This window comes from Mastigoproctus giganteus, chromosome 2 (genome assembly GCF_048544385.1).
Source record: "Mastigoproctus giganteus isolate SK-2022 chromosome 2, ASM4854438v1, whole genome shotgun sequence".
NCBI classification, from domain to species: domain Eukaryota; kingdom Metazoa; phylum Arthropoda; class Arachnida; order Uropygi; family Thelyphonidae; genus Mastigoproctus; species Mastigoproctus giganteus.
Genome location: NC_143576.1, coordinates 176,365,523 through 176,391,355, shown reverse-complemented (window position 1 = coordinate 176,391,355; position 25,833 = coordinate 176,365,523). Strand labels below are relative to the sequence as shown.

At 37.2% G+C, this 25,833-nt stretch overlaps 1 protein-coding gene across 3 annotated transcripts in view; it reads right to left on the bottom strand.

Annotated features, from left to right (window-relative positions):
* The window catches only part of rngo (DNA damage inducible 1 homolog rngo), a 210,460-nt gene that overhangs the window by 38,443 nt on the left and 146,184 nt on the right, over window positions 1-25,833 (bottom strand). For 2 of the 3 annotated variants that reach the window (XM_090368801.1, XM_090368802.1), the window contains exons 6-7: window positions 18,582-18,685; window positions 4,271-4,460 (exon numbers count right to left, since the gene is read on the bottom strand). In XM_090368801.1, the coding sequence (XP_090224927.1) occupies window positions 4,271-4,460; window positions 18,582-18,685 (294 nt within the window). Of the gene's footprint in view, window positions 1-1,581; window positions 2,132-4,270; window positions 4,461-18,581; window positions 18,686-25,833 lie in introns of all 3 variants that reach the window. The other variant, XM_090368800.1, reaches the window with a different exon arrangement.

Here is a 25,833-nt window from a genome sequence, read left to right as displayed (position 1 = left end):
CACACACATAATACCAGCCATCAGGGAAATCAAAGATCATTTCAGTAATTATAGACTCACAATTCATGGCCTATCCACTTAATTTTTTATTCTTATCCTATTTCACTAAGTTAACTTCCAAGCATATATACATTTGAAAAGGAAATCAGTGCTCCAAAACAAAAGCTTCAAAGGCAAAAAAAGATGTAGCTTTCCAAAAAAACTGATTAAATTTAGTTTTGATAGGCCTATTTGATTTATGTAGAATTTAGAACGTGGGGTGGAATCAATATTTATGGATAAGGCAGCTAGAAAAACTGAAGAACTGCCACAGGTTGTGATCAAATGTATATGCTACTAGTACTGTATACACAACTTAATAAAAGAAATGTGTTTAATTTTGTTTGATAATTAAATAACATTTATCTTTCTGAGGTGCCTTGAATTATCATGTCACCACCACCACCCTAGCATATCTTATAAGTTTATAGTGATCACTGTAAAATGCAAGCCCCAAGGACAAGAAAAACAGCCAAAATATGATAATGTGGTAGTACTTTAATCTATCAGTGTTATCCATTTAAAAGCAAAGTAGTTTGTAGTAAGCAAAGTTACAATATGCATATGCCTGATGTTTCATAGTGCCTAAATAATCTGCTTTCTTTTTTGTGGGAACAACTGAAGGGAACTGTTTATGAAATAAACAGCAATAGCACTGACAAAAACAAAAGAATTGCAATGACAACCCTGAAAAAAGTTCGTATACAGATACACCTGATAGCAGCCTAAAATTCAGGACCTCGTAATGGGAAGAAACTGAGACAGCAAAAAGAGTGCAGAATGTTTCATCTACACTCTCTCTGACAAACCATAATTATGAAATGCATAACCACATTTTCTAACAAGAATATTTAATTTATAGTAAGTTTAGCATTGAGTGTACATGATTTCAATTCACTTCTTTTTTTATACTGGGTACGTACTGCAATACATTATGTGCATATCGGCATGCATATAATGTACTGAATCCAAGCTAATCTTATAAGAACAGCAAACCTATATTTTCAAGTTATCCTATGCATAATGTTTCGTACACAAACTTTAAACCTCCAAAATATCAAAAACTGCTGCAGCATAGTTTCAAATTTATCGTAATGTGAATTTAAAAAAGGTAGATTATAAAAAATAATACTTGTAGATTCTGTATAATAAAGATGGAATACTCCGCTAAACCACACAGCTTAAATTATTCCCAAGGAAAGCTCAATACAAAAATTATTGTATACAGTGTAAAATTATTCTTGCTATAGTGATTTAATTCTACAGTAGTGACTTTTCTAGACTACAGGTTTTAAATAAGATATTTTCATATCTTCCATTTCTGAAGTACTGTTTTTATAGTACTACAAATCAGTTTTATAAGCCAAGTTGATATAATTTTATAAGCCAAGTTGATATATAATGTTTGTATATATAACAATGGTTTTAGGGTAACAGTGCTTGTCATTTTTGTTAATTTACTTAAACTATTTTCTTCCCTTTAGAATACAACCATAGTGGTCAAGGTATAAAACAGTAACAAAAATTGTAATAAAAAATTACCTAAGTCACTTGGGTGTCTTTGATCATGTATAAAAAAATTCCAACTATAGAATAATAGCTACAACTGTCAACTTGCTTTCACTAACACCTGAGATATTGCATGAATGAAACTTAAGTCACTCTTATAAAGCATTTAAAATGCAAGGAGTTTTAACCAGGACTCTATTTAGGAGGAAGTTAACCACATCAAAACACATGAAGTAGCACTGTGGGAAGTGTGTAGTGACTTCAAGATTCACACATTTGCTACCATATACATCACTGAAGTGGTAACTTGCATGTAAAAAAACAGATACTATCCTTTACAAGACTATTCCAATTTGTAAAGGCTAAGGCAGCTTTAGAGATTTGGCAAAGAGAGCTGCCATTGCTTGAGTAGTATCACCATTGAAATTCCTCAGTTCACGTATAACTTGTTGCCTAGGAAATCCCATTTTCATCAGATTCTGTATATCAGGTTCTGTGAACTTGTCACTGGGATGAAGATCAGGGGAACTAGCACAGGCTCGAGCTGGTGGTAATGCACAAGGTGGAACCCTTGTTACTGTTCCTATAAATAAAAGAAAGAATAAATAACAGAAATAAAATAGAGGAAAAGGTGCTTTAATTAGATTAAACCAAAAGTTTAACCTAATTAACTTTTATTAGTTTTTTTTTTTTTTTTTTTTAATTTATGAAACATGAGTTTCTGGGTAGCAAGCGACTCTCAAGGAGTAACTCCCAATTCTTCCATTTCCGAAACTTATGCCATTTTCAGCTGATAGCTTGAGGCATAAGCATTACATGATATCCCTGTGCAACATCTTTCTAATGACACTTTATTTTGGGATGAATTCAGAACATACAATACTCAGAGCACAGAACACCTGCATCCTTATGACTGAGCAACAGCAATTTTTTTTTAGTCAATTTCTGGAAGAGTCTTTAATGAAGTTGGAAGATTAAATATGGAAATAAACAACACAATAAGTAAAACAGGAAGTGATTTAAATAAATTAATTTGGAAACAAGATAAATTAGTAGAAATAAAAAAAAAATAGCTATTTATAACAGTTTTTTAAAACCATTTTAACCTATAGAGCTGAGAACTGAGCTTATCCCAACAGAGAAACTAATCAAAAATAAAAATCTTTCAAAATTAGAGTTTTAAGAAAAATAAATGGAACAGGTGGATGCAAATATAGATAAGGAAGTTTGAAAAAAAATGTCTGAGTAGATACATCCAATCCAAGGTAAGTGAAACAAACTTAGGATGGTGTGTGTATGTGAAAAGGATGGAAAAAGGTGATAGCTAAAAAAAAATATTTAAAAAAAAAAAAAAAACTGAATAATAATACACTTAGAGGCAGACCAAGAATACAACTGATTGCTGGTGTTACAAAATCATTAGAGAAAAAGAGGGCTTACTCTAAGGCTAAAGATCTAACATAAAACAGAATATGGGAAAAAACTGTGAAAAGGAATCTGATAATCCAGAAGGGCTATTATGCCATCATGGTGACACTAGTGGCAGTGTGTATTATATCTTGTATTATATTATATGTATTACATAAATTATTCGTATGGTATTTTACATAGATGGTGGGATTGCCAGGAAAGCTAGCTGGGACCGCCAAGTTTAATAAATAAAATAAAAATAAATAAATAAAAGCAAAAAAAACAGGGTGTAACAGATTTGGATGATTATGACAATGAACTCTCCCCACATTAATGGAAGGTATTCTACTGGACATCCAGACTCCTACAAAATGGAACACTGCCACACTGGTCACTGGATGCAGATGAATGAAATTATAAAATTCTGCAATGGTGCCCTAGATAAGGACAAAGCTAAAATATTCACCAGGAAAACCTCTGTATTCCACAGAAATGCACAATGAAACAGACCTTCTGAACCAATTACAGAGTAGTTATTTTGGTTATTTTTTATTTTATTTTTTTAGGAGCATTAGCAACTAAGGCCATATTGCTCCGAGGATATGCGGTGGTCATTCCCTGACCTTTCCGCATTCTCCGTATTTGGTGGTCACGGGCTCGAACCCCGGTCTAATCAAGAAGTGTGTGCTATACACTGTCGCTCCTGCCCACGGAGGTGCCTACAGAGTAGTATAGCTTCACCAGAAAGTACAGGAAACTGAGTGGGTGTAAATTACTGTTATTCAAGGCACTAATACATGTATGTACAATACTGTGGGCACTTGAAGCATACTACTACTTATCTCCAGTAGGTAAATGCTGAAATGTTTGTAAAGAAGCCAAAAATGTGAATAGAGCACTAACAACAGAAGCAAAGTATCTTTTTTTCCACAGGAAATTCAGGTATATTTTTTTCATAAAAAAAAAAAATAATAATAATAAAGCATTCAATTTAATACCCCACAAGTGATGTTGTCCTTTAAGATCATTTCTAAAAGTTATTTCATGTTTTCATCACCACATGCAAATCAACTCGTGAACAAATGCTTATTATGTTAAAGCCGGAAGTCAGTCTCAATTAAGTCATGATGAAGGAAATGCTGAAAAGAACTTGTTTTTTATTATAACTATATCAGAAGCACCTTATCATATACCTTGTTAAGGTATATGATATTCACATTCAAATCAACTGTCATCATATTTGAAATAAAATTACCTAGTTTTAAAAATACAAAGTTGAATGTAGCAGTAATAGTAACAGAAAAAAATGCACCTTCTGACGCAGAGCGAACAAGTGCTTCAGCCAACTGTTGGTCTTCCTGTTCTTCAATGGCTCCAGCTGGTATTGGTAACTGAGACATTTGTAGTCTTGCACATTCAGGCAAGTCACCCTCATGCAGGAAGGGTGTTTCAGTTCCTGTAGTACCAATTACTAGAACACTCCTCTTCAAATCAATGCAGCACTAAAAAAAAAAAAAAGAAGAAGTAAAGTAAAATAATACCTTTCACTGCCCATTGTGAATTACATTTAGGAATAGTAGATTTAAAGTTTGTAATTCCTGTTTTACAAAGTTAAATTCAGTGTCTAATTAGACACTATAATAACATTCATAGTACAAATAATCATAAATGTAATTAAAAAGGTGTGATGCAACACTAATGTTTTATGATCTGACACATCTAACTGAGAGTTAAGTTCTTCCCATATGCTACAAGTAGACAGATCTCAGAGACAGATCTACAAGTCTCAAACTTTGCCCGGTTCTTAAGGGAAAAGTTGCATGTGTAATATGAGCATGCCAGGGTGAAAGGGTTTGCTTTGGTGTTTGGGCAACCTTGTCTACCGTGATGGTGAACTCCCTGAGTAGCTCTTGGACACGAATACCGAAAGGTCGGTTGGCAGTCCGACGGGCATTATACAAATTTTCCCAATTTGGCTCAAAAACACATGGCCACATAGATGGTCTGGCAGGGATTTCAGTTTAAAAGAATACTTGAGACAACTGCTTAAGTCGAAGCGAGAGGGGTGGTTCATTTGCTTCAATGTATAGGCTCTGGACAGGAGATGTTCAAAATTCTCCAGAAGTGATAAGAATAGCCAGAGGATGGACAGGATCCAGCCATCGAAGGCACTTTCTCTGGCTGACGCTTATACCTGGGGCCTGTAATCTAGTTTGGATCACACAATTGCACGGTAGATGCTTAGTAAAGTGTATTGATCCGCATGCCAAGACAGTGGGGGGAGAGAGAGAGAGAGAGAGAGAGAGAGAGAGAGAGAGAGAGAGAGAGAGAGAGAGAGAGAGAGAGAGAGAGAGAGAGAGAGAAGAATATTAAGGCCTCTTTTGCACTTTGTATGGAGTTGATTGATATGTTCCAGGCTCTTTTGCACTTTGTATGGAGTTGACTGATATGTTCCAGGAAGGTCAACTTCTTATCAAATACGAGCCCCAAGAATTTTGTGTCTGACACTACTGGAATATCATTTTCCCCAAGCCTTAAATTCAGGTTCAGGATGAAGATTACACTTATAACAAAAGTGTATGCAAATGGTCTCCTGTTGCAAAAACCTGAATCCATTAGCAAGTGCCCAGAAATTAAGGTGATTAATGGCTTGTTGCAGTTGTCTTTCAATAAACCTCATGTTGCATGACTGACAAAATATGCTAGTCATCAACATAGAGGGTGGTGTTTACCGCTGGAGGAAGTTGCTCTGTGATAAAATTTACTTTGATGATGAAAAGCGTGACACTTAATACGAATTCTTGTGGTACTCCCTCCTCTTGGCAGAAGGGACAGGAAAGTGAGGATCCCACATGAACTCGGAAGGACCGATTGGTTAAAAAGTTTTTAATAAAAAAGGGAGATGCCTTCTCAGATCAAGGTCATGCAAATCTTTTTTTTAAGATTCCAAATCTCCAAGTTGTGTCATACGCCTTCTCCATGTCAAAGAATACAGACACCAAATGTTCTCGTTTTGGAAAGCATCCTGGATGGATGTTTCCAGTCTAATAAGATGGTCCATGTGGACTGGTTCCTTTGGAAACTGCACTGGAAGCAAGAGAGAAAGTTGTTTGATTCTAAATACCATATTAAACAAAAGTTAACCATTTTCTCCAGGATTTTACACAGACAGCTAGTAAGAACAATAGGACGATAATTAGTAGGGATTTTAGGATCCTTTCCTGACTTCGCAACGGCAAGAACAATTGCCATGAGCCAGAAATCCGGAAATTGCATGGATGGTGAAAGGTGCTTAAGCACTTTATAATGGATACCATCTAGTCCAACAACACTTGCCTTAGAATGGTAGAGAGCTCTTTTTAGTTTCTGCAGAGTGAAAGACACATTGTAGGGAAAAAGGCCCTTTGGTGTGAAATTTAATGACTGTTTTTCTCTTTTGTTTCAGGACCTGGAACAGGAAGATATACCAGATATGTTTGAAAGTGCTATCCAAAAGCATTGGCTACTGCAGATGGTTCTGCAATACTGCATCCATTATATTACAGGATTGATGAAGAGTGAGATTATATTTTCCCTTCATTTTCTGGATTTTATCCCAGACCACCTTAATGCTGGTAATAGATGATGTAAAACGGAACCATGATTCCTTTTGACTCTGATGGCAAATGTATTTGGCTCATGCCCATTTAAAGGCTATTGGACTTACCGTGAATATCCCCCGAGCTTTGTTTTAAGCCTTTTTTTTCTGCTGTACATTGTGTAATTCCACTGTGGTTTGTAAAAGGTGGAAACCGGGTAGATCTTTCGGAATGGCACTGGCAGCTGCTTGGACGATATTTTCTGTGATGTACATGACTGCATCATTCATAGACTCCTGACTGACTGCATTGAGGTCGAAATTTGCCTAATGTTGAAAGTGGATATATTAAGCTAGGAATTGTGGCCTATGAAACAAGTGAATGTAAATTGTTCACTGATCCCTCTACAAAGATATTGAGGTATTGCTCAAAACATCAAAGGCAGATATTGTTGGGATATCAGAGATGTGGTGTCACACAGATATAAGGAATGCAGAACTGGAATTTGGGGAGTACAGTGTGTACAGGAAGGATAGACAGGATAGGAAGGGAGGAGGGGTTATGCTATTAGTTAACAAACACATAAAATCCAAGGAAGTGAAGCCAGTCGATGTCGCTGGACAGTGCAGTGTCGAGTCAGTGTGATGTGACATAAGCATTGGGAGATCAAATTTGAGAGTAGGAGTGTGTTATAGACCTAATGACTCTGATGAGTATTAGAAGAAAGTGTATAGGGAAATAGAGTGGGCCAGTAAATCAGAGTCTTATAATGTGGGATTTTAATTTCCCAGATATTGACTAGAATTTGTGGGTTGGTCACACACACACACTAGCAAGGCTTTTGTGGATTTATTGGATGATTGTTTTCTACATCAGCATGTTCAGGAGGCAACTAGAGAGAGTAATACTCTTGATCTGATTATCAGTAGTGATTCTTCATGCATTAAGAACCTGCAGATAAAGGAATCACTAGTTGGCAGTGATCACAGTGTGCTGAAGTGGTATATACTCAAAGAGGTAACTACCGTCATGGGTAAAGGGAAGGGTTTTTGTTTTCGTAAAGGCGACTACAGTGGTCTGAGACAGTATTTAAATTCTATATGGTGGGACTAACTGATGTTACCAACAGCAAATTCAAAATGGGAAGCATTCAAAGAATTTATCTTGGAAGCTACAAGGCTTTACATACCAACTAAGAAATATTGTTCAAGGTTTAGGCCTAAATGGATGTCAGATGAACTACTGAAACATGTGGCAGAGAAAAAAATGCATGGGATACATATAAATTAATGGGTGACACGGAAGCCTATGATAGATATAAGATGGTCTGTAACCAAGTCACAAAGGAGATTAGGCAGGCAAAGGCAGATAAGAAATCTTTGGCAAAGGATGCAAAGATAAATAGCAAAGAGTTCTTTACCTATGTAAACTCTAGAAGGAAAGGGATGAATCAGATTGGTCCACTGGATATTGATAGTTCAACTGTTGATGATCCTGCTCGGGTGGGTAACAAACTAAATGAGTATTTTGCATCTACATTCACACATGAGGAGTTATCAGGGAGGGGAATGCCAGAGGTGAATTAAACTCTGGCAGTGAGCTAGATGATTTTGTAATAACTGAGAGGAAAGTGGAGGAGAAATTGTTGAAGATAAACATAAAAAAGGCACCCGGGGTGGATGGGATCTATCCAGTTATATTAAAGGAGGCAGCAAAGGAAGTAAGCAAACCCTTAGCCATAATTATGAGAGTTTCTCTGGACTCAGGGGATGTACCCATGGACTGGAGATGTGCAAATGTGAACCCAATTCACAAAGGAGGATCGAAGGGTAACACAAGTAATTATAGACCTGTTAGTTTAACTTCTGTTCCAGGAAAATTAATGAAGGCACTGGTTAAAGAAACACTGCAGGATCATCTAGACAAGACTTCAGTTATAGCTCAGACACAGCTGGTTTTGTTAAGGGAAAGTCTTGCCTGACCAATTTGATTAGACACTGTGATGTGGTCACAAAGGAAATGGATGCAGGGAATAACTTTGATATCATATATTTGGATCTTAGAAAGGCTTTTGATAATGTTGCACATGGAAGACTGCTGAACAAATTGGAGCAGTGTAGCATTGGAGGCAAATTGCTGCTATGGATAAAGGGATGGTTGAGTGGGAGAAGAGAGAGAGAATCAATGGACACTGCTCATCGTGGACTAATGTTATTAGTGGAGTCCCTCAGGGTTCGGTGTTGGGTCCATTGTTGTTTTCTGTATTTATAAATTATATTGATGATGGCATATCAAGCTTAATGTCCAAGTTTGCAGACGATACAAAGGTTGGCATGGTTGTTAAGGACACTAATGACAGTACACTACTGCAATAGGATCTAAAAGTTGAGCAAATGGGCTGAGAGGTGGCTGAGAAGTTTAACATTGACAAATGTAAAGTACTACATATGGGAAGCAGTAACCCCAGAGTAATGTATACTCTGTGGTATTACACTGATAGTGGTAGAGAATGAAAAGGACCCGGGGGTAATTGTGCAGGCAGATATGAAGTTTTCTGAGCAGTGCAGATGGTCTGCAAGAGTAGCTCATGGTGTCTTGTCAATGATATACAGGAATTTTTCTAGCAGGGATAAGGAGGTGATTATCCCCTTGTATAAGGCAATGGTCAGGCCACACCTTGAGTACTGTATACAGGTCTGGAGGCCTCATTTTAAGAAGCATGTAGATCTGTTGGAACGAGTACAGAGAAGGGCAACAAGATTAGTGAATGGAACAAAGGGTTGCTCTTCCAAAGAAAGGCTTAAGTTTTGCAAATTACAGTGTCTGGAGACTAGGTACCTGCAAGGTGATCTGATTGAGGTGTATAAAGCCTTGAATGGTTTGAGCATGCTCAATGCTGATGGGATTCTTCCTCTTGCTCAGAATAATCACCTGAGAGGCATAAATTCAAATTGTATAGGATAGATGTGCAAAAGTTTGCCTTTAGCCAGCGGGTTGTTGATTCCTGAAACAAACTTCCATCTGTCGTTGTAGAAGTTGATAGCTTAAATAGATTCAAGGCAGAACTTGACAAACATTTGGAGCGAGTGGATAGGTGAAATAAGGGGTTTTTTTTTTTTTTTGGCTGATGCTGCATAAGCTTGCTTTCTTGCATCATATGCCTCTGCTAATGCTAATGCAAAGTAATGGAGAGCTGTTGGATAACAAATCAGAATATATCACTGTGTCAGAGTGAAGCAACCATATTTAGATGAGTAATATGCCTACAATTATATTGGTGGAGATGGATGTAGATCCAGGTGCCACACTGTGATGGAAACATACATACGTGAGTCAGAGTGAAAGAGTGAATTATGGTAAAAGGGAATAAACTTCAGTTTTGGTGAAAGAAAGATGGACCCAGCTTGAGGGAAAGAGAGTGAATGAGTGGAAGAGCAAATTTAATTGGCAGAAAAATTACAAAGTTAATAATAACTTACATCACTTTATATATACAGTAATACCCTGAAGTTACACGATAGGTGGGTCCGACGAAAATCGCGTAAGTCGAATTCGCGTAAGTCGGGGTACAACTTTGCATATAAATACATATAAATTTTGCTTAATTGGGACCAAGGACTAACAAAAACACTAGTTTAGAAGAAAAATATTAATAAAATTGCAGTTCTTTATACATATTAATACAAAATATGTATTAAAAAAACAAATGACTTACGTTAAAAAGTTATTTCGATGTCGATGGCTTCATAAAATCTAACAAATTCGTCTGACGACACAGCGCGTTCTTTTTTTCACGCAGAATTTCTTCGTAGCAAGCTAATAATTTTTTTTATTCCTTGCTTTGTAGCTATAACGCGTTCTTCGTTGGAGTATGTTTTCTAAAATTTTTAAGCCCTTTACAATTGAGCCCTTTTCAATTTTCAACCTGTCAAGTTTGCAATTGTCATGTGCTTTTCGCCGTTGCTTCATTTAGGCCTGTAGCACGTGCAATATCACATGGTCTTTCATTTCGCTCAAAGCGTTTCACAATTTCATATTTTTTCTCTATCGACAGAGGCGGACTGGCCATACTATGGTTTATGGCCAAAATTACACTGGCCTTACCGGGGAAACCCCGGTGGGCCAGTGTAATTTTGGCCATAAACCATAGTATGAGGCCACTATAAATTTTCCCGGGTAAGAATTTTTGACCCAGTCCGCCTCTGTTTATCGATAATTGCTTTTCTTTTTCTCTCTGAATCTGCAGTGTCTTCACCAGGACGCTTCCTTTTCACACCTTTTAATTAAGTATTTTACTCATTTTTAGGGAATAAAGCACAATTACAAAACAGTTACAAAACACGCTTGATACGCATAAACAAAGCTGCGCGCATGTAGCAACTGAATAAACAACACCATAAAGGCAGAGATACGCTATTAACACCTCACATTTCTAGGGGTTACTACCATAAAACAATAAAAATCCAGTTTCGTTTCTGCTAGTGGAATCTGTTATAAACTGGTAGTGAACTCCATCTAATTGCATTTGCGATTATATCGATAGCTGGAATTGTGTTGGTTTTTACGTTATTATGGTGAAATGTGTTTCCCCTTCACTGATATAAAAAACATAAAAGCAGCAAAGTTGAATTTTGTTCATCTTTCGCTCTCATTCTCCGCCGTCGCACCGTATATCGATAACATATGAAAAACGACCTTGAAGATAGTGGGCGGCAGCGTTGCCAAACGAAAAAATCAAGAACCGCGTAACTCCGAGTTCGCGTAAGTCGGGGTAGCGTAAGTCGGGGTATTACTGTACTAACAAACACTATCACTACATTCTTTCCTGACCTGCAAAAAACTTGCAGCTAGGCCTGCACCACAACTGAAGAATAATAGTAAGTTGAGGTGCCCAGAGAGGGCAGTGCAGAAAGAGGGTCAAACAAATGAAATGAAAGCCAGAAGAATGAATGAGAGTGTAAGTGTGTGAGAAAAAGAACACAAACCATAAATGTTATAGTTAAGTTCACACTAACCCTAGTTTTAATCTTTTATATTCTTTCTTATTTAGCTTAATTATTAAGCATTAGTATTTAAATTACATTACACACCACTGCATCCCCCTCTGGTATTAGGTATGTTCGGGGTCTGACGGCACCCGGGATTTCTCCCATCTCCGCATATGTTCTCTGTATCGGACAAGCCAGAGATTTAAAAGTGTGTGGGATATGTACTGTGTAGTTTGTTGTGCCCATTGTTCATCCGGCCCGTTAGCCGCCGGGCCCCTAGTGAGACCCGACGTTACCAATACCCGCCACAGGGAGGCCAGCCGGGTGTTCCCCCTCTGGTGTGGGAGAAAGAGATGAATGAGTGGGGGGAAATATATATATAGTAATACCCCCATATCCGCGGGAGATATGTTCCGAGACCTACCGCGGATGGCTGAAACCGTAAATATAAGCGAACACCTGCTGACCCCATATACATGTGATTTCCTTGTACATACGAGGGTGGTTCAATAACTCGTAGATAATAATGTTACTCGATTGTCTGTCTCGTACGAATAATAAAGTTTAATTGAGAAATTTTTTTTTTTTTTTTTTATGAAAACCACAAACACGAAAGGTATCAAAACCTATAGTACTTAGTACCGTGCATGGGTTGAAGGAGAAGTATGGGGGGGGGATGCCGGAAACTTTGCTCTAGAGACTAAACATGGGTTTCACCACTTCAAGCCTCCAGTAAGCAAAGTGGTAGTATTTCACCGGTTGATGAAAGCCATCTACCACCTAGTGATTAAACATACTTTAAGATATTACCAATATTAAATACAGTAATAATAAAGTACAGCAGACTCTCGATTTACCAGGACACTAAGACTCCAAATTAAAAAAAAAAAAAAAAAAATTCAAGTAATAACTAGAATAGGTATAAACAGATATTTTGCAAGTCGTAAATAAGTGACAAGAACTGGCATTATAAGTCATCATTGTGAGATTAGGGCACCTATTATCTTCCAACCCTTGCTGGCTTCACACTATCACCTACTGCTTAAAAAAAAAAAAAAAAAAAAAAAAAAAAAAAAGAGACCAAATGTTTAGTCTGATTTAGTGCGTCATGTCGATTGTTGTGTTCTGGCACACGGCAAAAGCACAAATTTTGTCTCGTTATTTATGTCAGGAATGTCAGAATTTTTTTTATTTATTTATTATTATTATTTTTTTGTTTAGAAATCGCAAAAATGATGGGTAAATGCAGGAGTTGCGCTTTCAAATTAAACAAAAACTTGAAATTATTCAAAAATTTTAAAATGGTGCATCCGTTAAATCTCTAAAGAACCATTATAATACTGGTGACCAAACCATACACGACATTGTAAAAAATTAAAGGGAAGCTATTCGATTTAAAATCGGCATCGTAAAAAGTAAAGGGAAGCATCATATTGGACACGCAAGTAGCACGTGTTAAGTTTTTTCGTATTTTTTTTCCATGGTTAACCACGGGTAACTGAATCAGCGGATACGGGGGCACAACTGTGTGTGTGTGTATATATATATATATATCCTAACAAAAAATATATATATATATATTCTAAACTATAAAAAAAAAAGTATAAAAATAGAATGCAAGTAGAGTGAAAATGTGGATTATGAATGAAGAAATGTGTCTCTCCCACTCCTCCTCTCCTGGTGGGTTCCCCACTGCCAGCTAACATATCCCACTCCCAGAGCAGGATGGGCAGTTTTAACTTCCTACCAGATTCGACAAGACATGGACTTGACAACCATCACCGATGAAGACCTACTGCAGCTTTGCTGCCAACATGCCATTTGGCGATCTGAACTGGGTACTCTAACCGGGTTCCCTTTAAAACCCCATCCCAGGCAGGGGGAAGGGAGGAGACGGGTCTCTGTCTCCTCCCCCCCATACTTCACCCTGGTGGGGCTTGTCCCCACTGACCTCTTTGGGGATGCCCACTCTATTGTCCCCATCCTTCTACCTGTTCCCCCCCCCATTCTAACTAAACCGACTGAGTACACCTCTAACAAAGCCGCCAAATTCAAATTAGCATCAAAAAATTCAACTGCTTTCTCGTAACTTTCTCAACGGCCTTTCCAAATTCTAGCGTTCATCCCCCCCCCCCATATATATATATATATAGGTCTTGCCACTGAAATTCTTGGAAATTAGGTGGTGGAGCCTGAGTAGATTATTTAAGTACTGCCAGAATACTTAAATAATCTACTGGGTGCCTGACCTGCCTCCTCATGGCCAAGTGTGAGCAATGGTGGGCCCCAACAGCTAAATGGTCAGAGAAACAACAGAACATAACACTATGCAACAAGCCACCCCCACACACTTTTTAAATCTCTGGTCTCCACAGAGTCCTGTGTCACTTACAAAGAATACAACGCAGAGATGGGGGAACCCCCGGCTTACTAGGAGAGTAGAAGGACTGGCACTGAATGTTGAGGAGACATTGAAAACAAAGTTGCTAGCATGCAAATTTTACTCATTGGCATTGGATGAAAGCATGGATTTAACCATTACAGCTCAGTTGGATATTTTTATTCTTTTTGTGATTGACGACGAACTTAGTCTTTGAAGAACTGTTGGTTTTATGTCCCTTGAAAGGAACCACAAAGGAAACACATTCTGGAAGCTGCGAAAATGACCCTTGCTAGATATCACCTCAGTTTGAAAAACCTCACGGGGTTAGCAACGGATGGAGCCCCAGCTATGTTTGGAACAAAAGCAGGATTGATAGCACTTAAAAAAGCAGATTTACCAGCTACCATTGCATCATTCACCACGAAAATTTGTGTGCCAAATCTCTCAGTTTTCAAAATGTCATGAAAGTTATCACAGACATTGTGAATTTCATCCAAGCAAAGGGTTTTGAATCATCAACAGTTTCAAAATTTTCTACAGATGGAATGGGATGCTGATCATGGCAATGTTGTCTACTTCTCCGACATGCGATGGTTAAGCTGTTCAAAAGTGTGCACGAAGAATTTTGATTTGAAAGATGCCATCCAAGAGCTCATGACAGCAAAAGGCAAGCCAGTATCAGAGTTCAACGATCAAAGTGGTTGACCGACTTTACCTTCCTTATGGACATTTCTTTCCATTTGAATGATTTAAATTTGAAGCTCTAGTCAAAAGATCAACCAGTGTATGTTCTGTTTAATCACATCAAAGCTTTTCACACGAAATTAGAACTCTTTAAGTACCAACTTCAAGACCAGAATTTAACTCATTTCCAAGGAATGTTGAAATTGCAGTCTGCAAAATATGCTCCTCAACACGTGACTGCAATATCTCAACTCCAGACCGAGTTCCAAGAGATTCCAAGATTTCCACGCTCAAGTAAGAACCCTAAACGTGGTAACTCACCACTTCTCTGCAGAATGTGACTCCAGGGACCTCCAAATGGAAATCATTGACCTTCAATGTGACTCAGACCTGAAAATCAAATTTGATGAAGTGTCTCTTCTAAAATTTTACCAAAATATGTAGAAAAGGGAAAATTTGTCAATTTAAGAATGTATGCAGCAAGAATCTTCTCCCTCTTCGGAAGCACACATTTATGTGAACAGATGTTTTCTAGAATGAAGCGCTCCAAGTCAAAATTGAGAACAAAAATTACCGATTAGCTACCACAGAAATAGTTCATGACATTGAATTATTAGTAAAAAAATAAAGAATCGATTTTCTCATTAACTGAATCTTTCATTCCTTTCATTGGTATTTTATTGTAATAAAATTTGCTTTCATTACAATAAAGTTTAATATTACAATATTACATTATTTAGTATTTAATAATTACATTATTTAGTATTTAATATTTAATATTACAATTTTATTACAATAAAAAAAGTTTAAAATTTAAGCGGTCCCTAGGTTTACAAAACAAAGTTATTACATGGAGTCAAATTCAGAAAACTCTTGAGGGCAATATTTTCAAGCCGAAAAATTTTTTTAAAAAAATCACATTATAGTAACATGCATGGAACAACACTGCAATTGGTTCTAAGTGTTTTTACTCAACAAATTTTCTCTTAGGTGTTGCTTCCGAATTCGAGCCTAAAAGCGGTATACAGTAAACCCCTGCTATTTGCGGGGGTTACGTTCCTGAGAAATGCCGTGAATACCGAAAACACGAATACTGAGTTATGGCTCCCATAGTAATAAAGGGGTTCCGTTCCAAAGTATGAAATATATAAGAAAAACTAGTATAAAATTTTGTCTATGTATGTATTTTATGTACCTTCATAATATGACTATGTACATAGACAGTACGTAGTGAAATGCAAGCATATGGCATCGAAATGAAAATAAGAAACAGTTTAATATTAAATGTAACATTTATTAGAAATTTCAAACCAGCTCCTTTGCTAGCTAAAAAACTTATCCCGGCAGTGCTATCACCAGTTTTGCTAAAGTGTTGATAAAGGAGTTTTGCCTTTTCACGAATGATGAGTGAACTTAACGGAATTTTATTTTGAGTTCGGTCTTCTATCCACAGATTTAAAGCTTTTCCATTTTATCTAATTTAACATCACGAGTTACAGAGCAAATTTTTGAAGCAATTAGCGCGTTTTCACAGACACTATGGCGAATTTTTTCTTCCGATTTCTTCATTGATCGTACCGTTGACTCATTTTTATAATGTTTTGCCACTGAGGGGACACTTTCACCATTAGAAATTTTGTCTAATAGCTCAATTTTATTCGCCAATGTCATCACCTTCTTTGATAATTTCACATTCCCCTTGTTATTCATAGCCATATTTTTGTACGGGTTAGAAAGAACTTGTCCAAATAAAGTCACTTTCTTCCGTTAACACACATGAAAAAGTCTGTTTTACACTGCAAAATGGTAGATTTATCAATTTTGTAAGCATATCAATTTATAAATTGATATGCTTACAAAATTTATATGCACAATTTATAAATTTATCAATTTATAAATTGATAAATTTATTCAATTTTAAAAGCATATAAATTAAAAACAAACGACGAAACCTTCCATGGCAAGGGCATAACACATACCGAACAAGGATTAGCAAGAAACATCCATGCTCGCGATTTTGTCACCCCCTCTTCCCCCACCCACTGAGCGCTGTTTTGACCGGGAAAGATAATTTTAGCAACACCCATGTTTTTTTATGGCGGAAAATGTTCACAGTGCTTGCAAACAGAACCAGGACACAATTAAGTTACATATAAGCAAACTACCTTTGTAGCAGACTGGTAATACTCAATATTTCCAGCATGCTATAGTTAAAAACTAAAAAATATGAAAGTAAAAGTATTAAGAAGAACTAAGTTATTTCTTCCAATATAAAAACAATTGTTACCATTCTAAAAGCTTACAAATTAATTTAAAAACTACTAATCCACATTTCAAGTTACAGTTTGCAGTGATGATTAGCAGAGGCATGATGCAAGAAAGCAAGCTTATACAGCATCAGCAAAAAAAAAAAAACACACTCCAATTTCACTGCTCTGTTCATTGCAAATACCTGTCCAGCTCAGCCTTAAATTTATTTGGGCTATCAACTTCCACAACAAAAGATGGAAGTCTGTTCCACCAATCAACTACCCGCTGGCTAAAGGCAAACTTCCGCACATCTATCCTACATCTGTCTTTCATCAATTTGAATTTATGCCTTCTCAGGTGATTATTCTGAGCAAGAGGAAGAATCCCATCAGCATTGAGCATGCTCAAACCATTCAAGGCTTTATACACCTCAATCAGATCATCTCGCATGTGCCTAGTCTCCAAACACTAATTTGCAAAACTTAAGCCTTTCTTCGTAAGAGCAACCCTTTATTCCATTCACTACTCTTGTTGCCCTTCTCTGTACTTGTTCCAACAGCTCTACATCCTTCTTAAAATGAGGCCTCCAGACCTGTATACAGTACTCAAGGTGTGGCCTGACCATCGCCTTATACAAGGGGATAATCACCTCCTTATCCCTGCTAGAAAAATTCCTGTATATCATTGACAAGACACCATGAGCTACTCTTGCAGACCATCTGCACTGCTCAGAAAACTTCATATCTGCCTGCACAGTTATCCCCAGGTCCTTTTTGTTCTCTACCACTGTTAGTGTAGTACCACAGAGTTGATACATTACTCTGCAGTTACTGCTTCCCATATGTAGTACATTTGTCAATGTTAAACTTCATTTGCCACCGCTCAGTCCATCTGCTCAACTTTTCTAGATCCTATTGCAGCAGCATACTGTCATTAGTGTCCTTAACAACGCTGCCAACCTTCGTATTGTCTGCAAACTTGGACAATAAGCCTGATATACCATCATCAATATCATTTATAAATACAGAAAACAACAATGGACCCAACACAGAACCCTGAGGGACTCTACTAATAACATTAGTCCACAAAGAGCAATATCCATTGATTACCACTCTGTTTTCTCCCATTCAACTATACCTTTATCCATAGCAGTAATTTGCCTCCAATGCCGCACTGTTCTAATTTGTGCAGCAGTCTTCCATGTGCAACAGTATTAAAAGCCTTTCTAAGATCCAAATATATGATATCAAAGTTATCCCCTGAATCCAGTTGCTTTGTGACCACATCATAGTATCCAATCAAATTGGCCAGACAAGACTTCCCCTTAACAAACCCATGCTGTGTCCGAGCTATAACTGAGGTCTTGTCTAGATGATCCTGCAGTGCTTTTTTAACCAGTTCCTCCATTAATTTTCCTGGAACAGAAGTTAAACTAACAGGTCTATAATTACTTGTGTTGCCCTTTGATCCTTCTTTGTGAATTGGGGTCACATTTTCAATTCACAGACATTGCTAAATTGTAACTCAGTCACTAACAATAATATTCAAGTGCATACCATAAAATTGTGTTTGGTTGACCATACATGTAAGTTCATCTAAGAATAACTGCAAAATCTGAAACCCTCCCTTTTCATGCTTACCACACTGCAATTTATAACTTGAAAATATTTTCTTTACTCGATGATTTTAAAAATGAAATTATGAACAGAACTGATATACAAAACAGAGGTTAAAACTTGCCTGATGTCTTTTGAGCATATCTAAACCCAATAACATATCCATGGGCTGTTCTTCCAGGATTGAAAAACTTGAAGTTAAGAAATCCTTTTCTATTTGAATTTGGACTGAAAACACGAACAGAGAGAGAGAGAAAAAAAAAAAAAAAAACATATGCAAAAATATAAAAATACAAAATATTTAAATACAAATGTCTTCAATGCTATTAATAATTTGGATTTCATCACTTAAAACAAAAAAAATAAATAATAAAGAAACATAACACTGCATATAAAGTCATTGCCTTAATGTTATGATTTTCTGATTATGACCATATGAAGATAAATTGATCAAGTCAGCTGTGTTTTGTTTGTTTTTTTTTTTTTTAAATAAAAACAACACACATGAAAGAGTTGTTCCAGCAAATAGAAATAGAAGGGATAAATGAGGAGGAAGAGGAACAGTTGGTTCTGTGAATTTGGAGTGGGACAGTGACTGGATGCTTACTGCTTGTGGTATGTGTTCTACTGGCTTGGAAGAGAGCAGTGGAATTACATATGCCAACTCAGAAAAATGGACACCCATGGAAGTATCTACAGAATAGGCATGCAGCAGAAACTGAATTCCTATGAGAGACAGAGAGTGGACAACTTTGTAAGAGATGGGTCATTACATAACCCGACTACCCTCTTAAGCATTTTTGTCTTGCATGGAACCTAACTGTTCTCCAAGGTTACATTCAACAATACTTTTAACCCCCCTCTCAAAAATATTTATTCAGTAAACTAAGCAATAAAATTCCTTTGTAACTGCCACATTGGCTTTATTTTCCTCGTTACATACTAGTGCAATTAATGCCTTGCTCATTTCTGGAATTTGTCCTTTGGAAAACAACCTCTAGATATGTTGCAACCAGAAAACAAAATAAAAAAAAAAAAAAAAAAGACCTGAAAGGTAAAAAGCCTTTCAGGTCTAATTTCTTTACATCCGCTGTTTCCAATAGTTGAAATTTTACATTGCCATCTCTACCCCCAACAATAGACTAAATTGATAATTTCCCCTATTTCAACCTTTTTCTGTTCTTCAGTGATGCCTTCACCTCCCTTATTTAGCAATTCAAATTATTAGTATTAATATTAGTATTAGCAATCGCCACATGGTGCAAGGAGGCCTATGGCTTATGCTGCACCAGCAAAAAAAAAATTAAAAATAAAATAATAAAAAAATTTTTAAAAATAAATAATTAACAAACGAAAAGGAAACAGACTCCATATTTACTCCATACTTCTAATATACTCTTCTCTTTTAGTTTTGCCCATATCATTTTTGATCACCTTAAGGTTTCCAAACTGTTCTAAGAATTTAACTAAATGCTAAAAAACACTTTCCCAATATTTTCCCAGAATTTTATTTTATGTTTTCTGAAACATAGGTTGGCACTCTCTTAGAGTTTTCTCTATATTCCAAAACGGACTTTGATTTTTTTTTTTTTTTTTTTAATAAAAAGTTCTTATAATATATATTTTTAAGTCTCTGACAAACCTCAGTTTTTGAGCTTTGTACTTATGCCTCTATTTTCAACACTAACATTTTTAATTTGGTCAATATAAGATGATGGTCAGTTCCAATCATAACTGAAACATCCTATCACAATATATCTTTTACCCTTATAACTTGAACTAAATGTTTAAGATCCTTCTCTATAATGACAGACAATTATGCTTTCCTTGTTTCTATTGCATTCCCTCCACAAATTTTCAGCTATCTTTATGCAGAAATACTGTGTTTGTAATTAAAGATGCACAGCTTCCACAAAATTCTAGCAGCTTTTTTTATCATCATGGAGGTTTATCTTTTTATTCAACTTACCCTAAAATAACTCTATAAATGTAATTGACATTTCAAAAAGTAGACTGTAAAACTGATAATTATCATTTCTATTACTATATGGTTAAAACAATGCTCACCTTGCAGAAAAATAAATTCCACAAAACTATCAAGTGCTACTGATTGTAGTTTATTTTACTACTTACAGTTACAAAATCAATGGAGCTAAAATGTTTGCAATTTTAGATCACACTAAAATGTTTGCAAGTGTCATGATGCATGTTGTTTTTGAGCAGACTAAAAATTCTCACTGTAGGAAGAGTATTTACAGAAACTAAGTTTCACTTTATATAAGCAGATTCTGCTAGATAATAAAAATATATAGCAGTAAAATTCCTCAAAACTATTTATTTATAACCTAAATAATGGGGAATTTTAACTTCCCAGATATTGACCGGAACTTGTGGGTTGGTCCACTCACACACTAGCAAGATTTTGTGGATTTATTGGATGATTGTTTTCTAGAGAAGCATGTTAGAGAGGCAACCAGAGAGAGCAGCTCTTGATCTGGCTATCAGCAGTGATTATTCGTGTATTAAGAATTTGCAGATAAAGGAACCACTAGATTGTAGTGATCACAGTGTACCGATGTGGGATTTACTTAAAGATATAATTACCATCAGGAGTAAAGGAAAGGGTTTTTGCTTCTGTAAAGATGACTACAGTGGTCTCAGACAATTTTTAAATTCTGTACAGTGGAACCAACTGATGATGTTACCAACAGCAAATTCTAAGCGGGAAGCATTCAAGGAATTAATCGTGGAAGCTACTAGGCTTTTTATACTGATTAAGAAATATTGTTCAAAGTTTAGGCCTAAACAGTTGTCAAATGAATTAATGAGACTCGTGGCACAGAAGAAAAATGCATGGGATGCATATAAATTATCAGGCAATACAGAAGCCTATGGCAGATATAAGCTAGTCTGTAATCAAGTCACAAAGGAGCTTAGGCAAGCGAAGGCAGATTAAATCTTGAGCAAATAATACTAAGAAAAACAGCAAGAATTTCGTTACTTATATAAACTCTAAAAGGAAGGGGATGAATCAGATTGGTCCAACTAATATCGATGGTTTGACTGTTGATGATCCTGCTCAGATAGCAAACAAACTGAATGAGTATTTTGCATCTACATTCAACCATGAGGAGTTATTAAGGAAGGAGAATGCCAGAAGTTTATCATATTGTAACAGGGTGTTTGTTTGGGGATTTATTAGGCGCATTGGCATCTGTGGCCATAGTGCACCATGTAACAGGGTGCTTAATGATTTTGTAATAACTGAGAGCAAAGTGGTGGAGAAATTGAGGTTAAATAAGAAAGGCACCTGGGGTGGATGGGATCTATCCAGTTATATTAAAGGAGGTGGCAAAGGAACTAAGCAAATGCTTAGCCATAATTATGAGAGCATTCTTGGACTAAGGGGAAGTCCCCACGGACTGAACATATGCAAATGTATTCCCAATTCACAAACAGAGATCGAAGGGTGACACGAGTAATTACAAACCAGTTAGTTGAACTTCTGTTCCGGGTAAAATAATGGAGTCACCTGTTAAAGATGCATTGCAGAATCATCAAGACAAGACTGCAGCAATAATTCAAACACAGCATGGGTTTGTTAGGGGAAAGTCTTGTCTGACAAATTTGACTGGATACTATGATGTGGTTACAAAAGAACTGGATGCAAAAAATAATTTTGATATCATATACTTGGATTTCAGGAAAGCTTTTGACACTGTTGCACATAGAAGACTACTGTACAAATTGGAGCATAATGGTATTAAGGGTAAGTTGCTACAACAGATAAAAAGGTAGTTGAGTGGGAGAAGATAAGAGGGTGGTAATCAATGGACGCTGCTCTTCGTGGACTAATTTTATTAGTAGAGTCGCACAGGGTTCGGTATTGGGCCCACTGTTGTTTTGTATATTTATCAATGATGAAGTATATCAGGCTTAGTATCAAAGATGCAGATGATACAAAGGCTATCAGGGTTGTTAATGACAGTAATGTCAGTGTGCTACTGCAATAGGATCTAGAAAATTTGGGCAGATGAACTGAGAAGTGGCAACTGAAGTTTAACATTGACAAATGCAAAGTACTGCATATGGGTAGAAGTAACACCAGAGGAACGTACCGTGTGGTACTACACTTAAGGTGGTAGAAAATGAAAAAGACCTGGGAGTAATTGTGCAGTCAGATATGAAGTTTTCTGAGCAATGCAGACGGGCTGCCAGGCAGGTCATGGGGTTTTGTCAATGATATACAGGAATTTTTCTAGCAGGGATAAGGTGGTGATTATCCCTTTGTATATGGCAATGGTCACGCCACACCTTGAGTACTGCATACAGGTCTGGAGGCCTCCATTTTAGGAAGGATTTTAGATCTGCTTGAGCGTGTACAGAGAAGGGCAACAACATTGGTGAGGGGAATGAAGGGATCCTCTTACCAAGAGAAGCTTAATTTCTGCAAATTGCAGTGGCTGGAGCTAGACACCTGCGAGGTGAGCTGATTGAGGTGTATAAGGCTTTGAATGGGTTGAGCATGCTGAATTCTGATGAGATTCACCTACTTTCTCAGATTTACGAACCTAAGGGGGCATAAATTCAAACTGAGAAAAGACAGCTGTAGAATAAATGTACAGAAATTTGCCTTTAGCCAGCAGGTGGTTAATTGTTGGAACAAACTTCCATCTGTTGATGTTGCGGAAGTTGATAGCTTAAATAAATTCAAGGAGGTCCTAGACTAACCTTTTAGAGGGAATAGTTGTTTTTTTTTTTTGCTGATGCTAAATAAGCTCATACACTTGCTTTCTTGCATCACATGCCACTATTACTATTACAAACTTCCTAGAAACAACAATGGTAAAATGGAGTACCACCATTAAGGTCAAGAACATCACAACCAGGCCCATTCCCATCAGGAGAGGAATCTTTCAGGGAGATGCACTGAGCATACTGTGGTTCAGTCTAGCATTCAACCTGCTCTTCACCATGCTCAACAGCAGAAAGTATGGATATAACCTCAAAGAAGGAAGGAAAAACCTCTACATCCTCACCCATCTGATGTATATGGATGACATCAAGCTCTATACCGCAACAAAGGATGACATCAAGCTCTATACCGCAACAAAGGATGACATCAAGCTCTACGCTGCAACCAAGAAGCAACTCCAGCAACTACTCCGGATCACCGAAGAATTTAGCAATGATAACAGGATGGAATTTGGTCTAGCCAAATTCAAGCCCCATGGACTGCATCAGAGGGCATTTTTCTGGATTACTTCCAGCAGCACTCTACCAGGCCATAAGGAAGACAGACAATTGGCATACCCCACTCAATCTAAATGAGGAGTCCCCTCCCACCCAGACAGCACAAACTTTGTCCATCTAGAAAGATGGACAAAGAAGACACTCCATGTCAGACACTACAATGTCTGACATGGAGTTCACACATATAAAATGGCTTATAATGCATGGCCCACAAGTGCGATGCTCTACCCCGAGACTGAAGAATTTTTGCCCACCATCCAAGACCAGATAATCAACACCAAAAACTATAGAAAATACATAGTGATGAATCCTGGAGTGTCAGATGACACATGTCAATGATGCCACCTTTCCTCAGAAACGATTCAACACATCACTGTGGGATGCAAGGTGATCATCAAGACTGAGTATACTTGTAGATGATCAGGTAGCCAGGATAATACACCAGAAGCTAGTAAGGAAATACCAGCTGATCAAAGAAACTGTGCTGTATCATAAGTATGAACCCCAGGCAGTACTAGAAACCCAACCCACAAGCTGTACTGGGACTGTGCCATAATAATGGACAAGATCATCCTGCACAACAGACTAGCCATAATCCTTGTCAACAAGAAGGAAAAGGCTACCTATCTGATTGACGTAGCAGTGCCCAACACTAGAAACCTCCAGAAAACCCAGGAGGGAAAAAATCAGGAAGTACATGAACCTAAGACAGGAGATCAAAAGAGATGTGGCATATGCAACTAACAACCATCCTGATCATCATGTCAACCACTGGTATGGTGCCAAAGATCCTACGTAACAGCCTAGAGGCAATAGTTCTCGCAGAGAACACATACAAGGAATTCCAGAAAATTACAATCCTGAACACCTGTAGGATAGTCAGAGTTCTTCGACCAACAGTAACACCAGACATAACAACCACCCTGTGTACTTGGCAGCAATATCTGTCACAAGGTGGAATCCCCCAATCAAGGAGATATAATATAAGAGCAACATTAATAATAATAATAATAATGATGATTATTGAGGGGAGCAATTAGTTCAGTGCTTACAATACCAGACCACCAATATGATGGACCTGAGTTCGTAATCTTGCCGTAGGAAGGGGAAAAAAATAAAAAAATCACCCTCATCAATCAACAAGAAGGAATTGGCTACTTACCTGATTGACATGGCAGTGCTCAACATCAGCACCTCCAAAAAATCTATGAGGAAAAATCCAAGTATACAGACCTAAGACAAGATGTCAAAAAAATTTTGCATATGGAACAAGTAATGACCATTTCAATCACCATGTCAACCATCAACATGGTGCCAAAGAGCCTTCATAAACTTAGCAGCAACAGGCCTCCCAGAGAACACTTAACATGGAACTCTAGAAAAACACCTGCAGGATAGTTAGAGTCCCTTGAACAATAATGATAATAATCATAACCAAAGAGAACCAGTGCTCTTGGTTCCAGTACACATCAGAGGGTGGAAAAAATCACATAAGAAGAAAAATCATGAGCAATTAGCAAAAAAAAATACCAGTTCATCAAAGAAAGTATTAAAAGTATGAACCTCAGACTGTACTAGAGATAAAAGCTGTACTGGGACTGCGCTATAAGAACAGACAAGACAATCCCACAACAGATTGAATATAACCCTCACTGACATGAAGGAAAGACTACTTAAAAGATGGATATAGTAGTGCCTAACACCAGCAACCAACTCCAGAAATCCTACAAGGAAAAAAATCAGGAAATACACAGACCTTTGACAGGAAGTCAAAGAGATGTGGCATATGGAGCAAGTACTTTGGCACTGATAGCATGGTGCCAAAGAGTCTATATAAGAACCTAGCAGTAACAGGCTTTCCAGAGAACACTTAAAGAACTGTGAAAAAAGATTGCAGAAGCTGCAATCCTGAACACCTGCAGGATAGTCAGAGTTCCTTGACCAATAATAATAGCCAAACATAACTACTCTATGCTGGTACCAGTACCCCTTGTAAGATGGAAAAAAAGCACCCATACAGAGAAGAAAGAAGAAAGGGAACAGTAACCTGTACACGGCCTAATTGACTACTACAAGGCCTTCAACTCTGTGCCTCACAGCTACCTGATAGATAGTAAAAATCT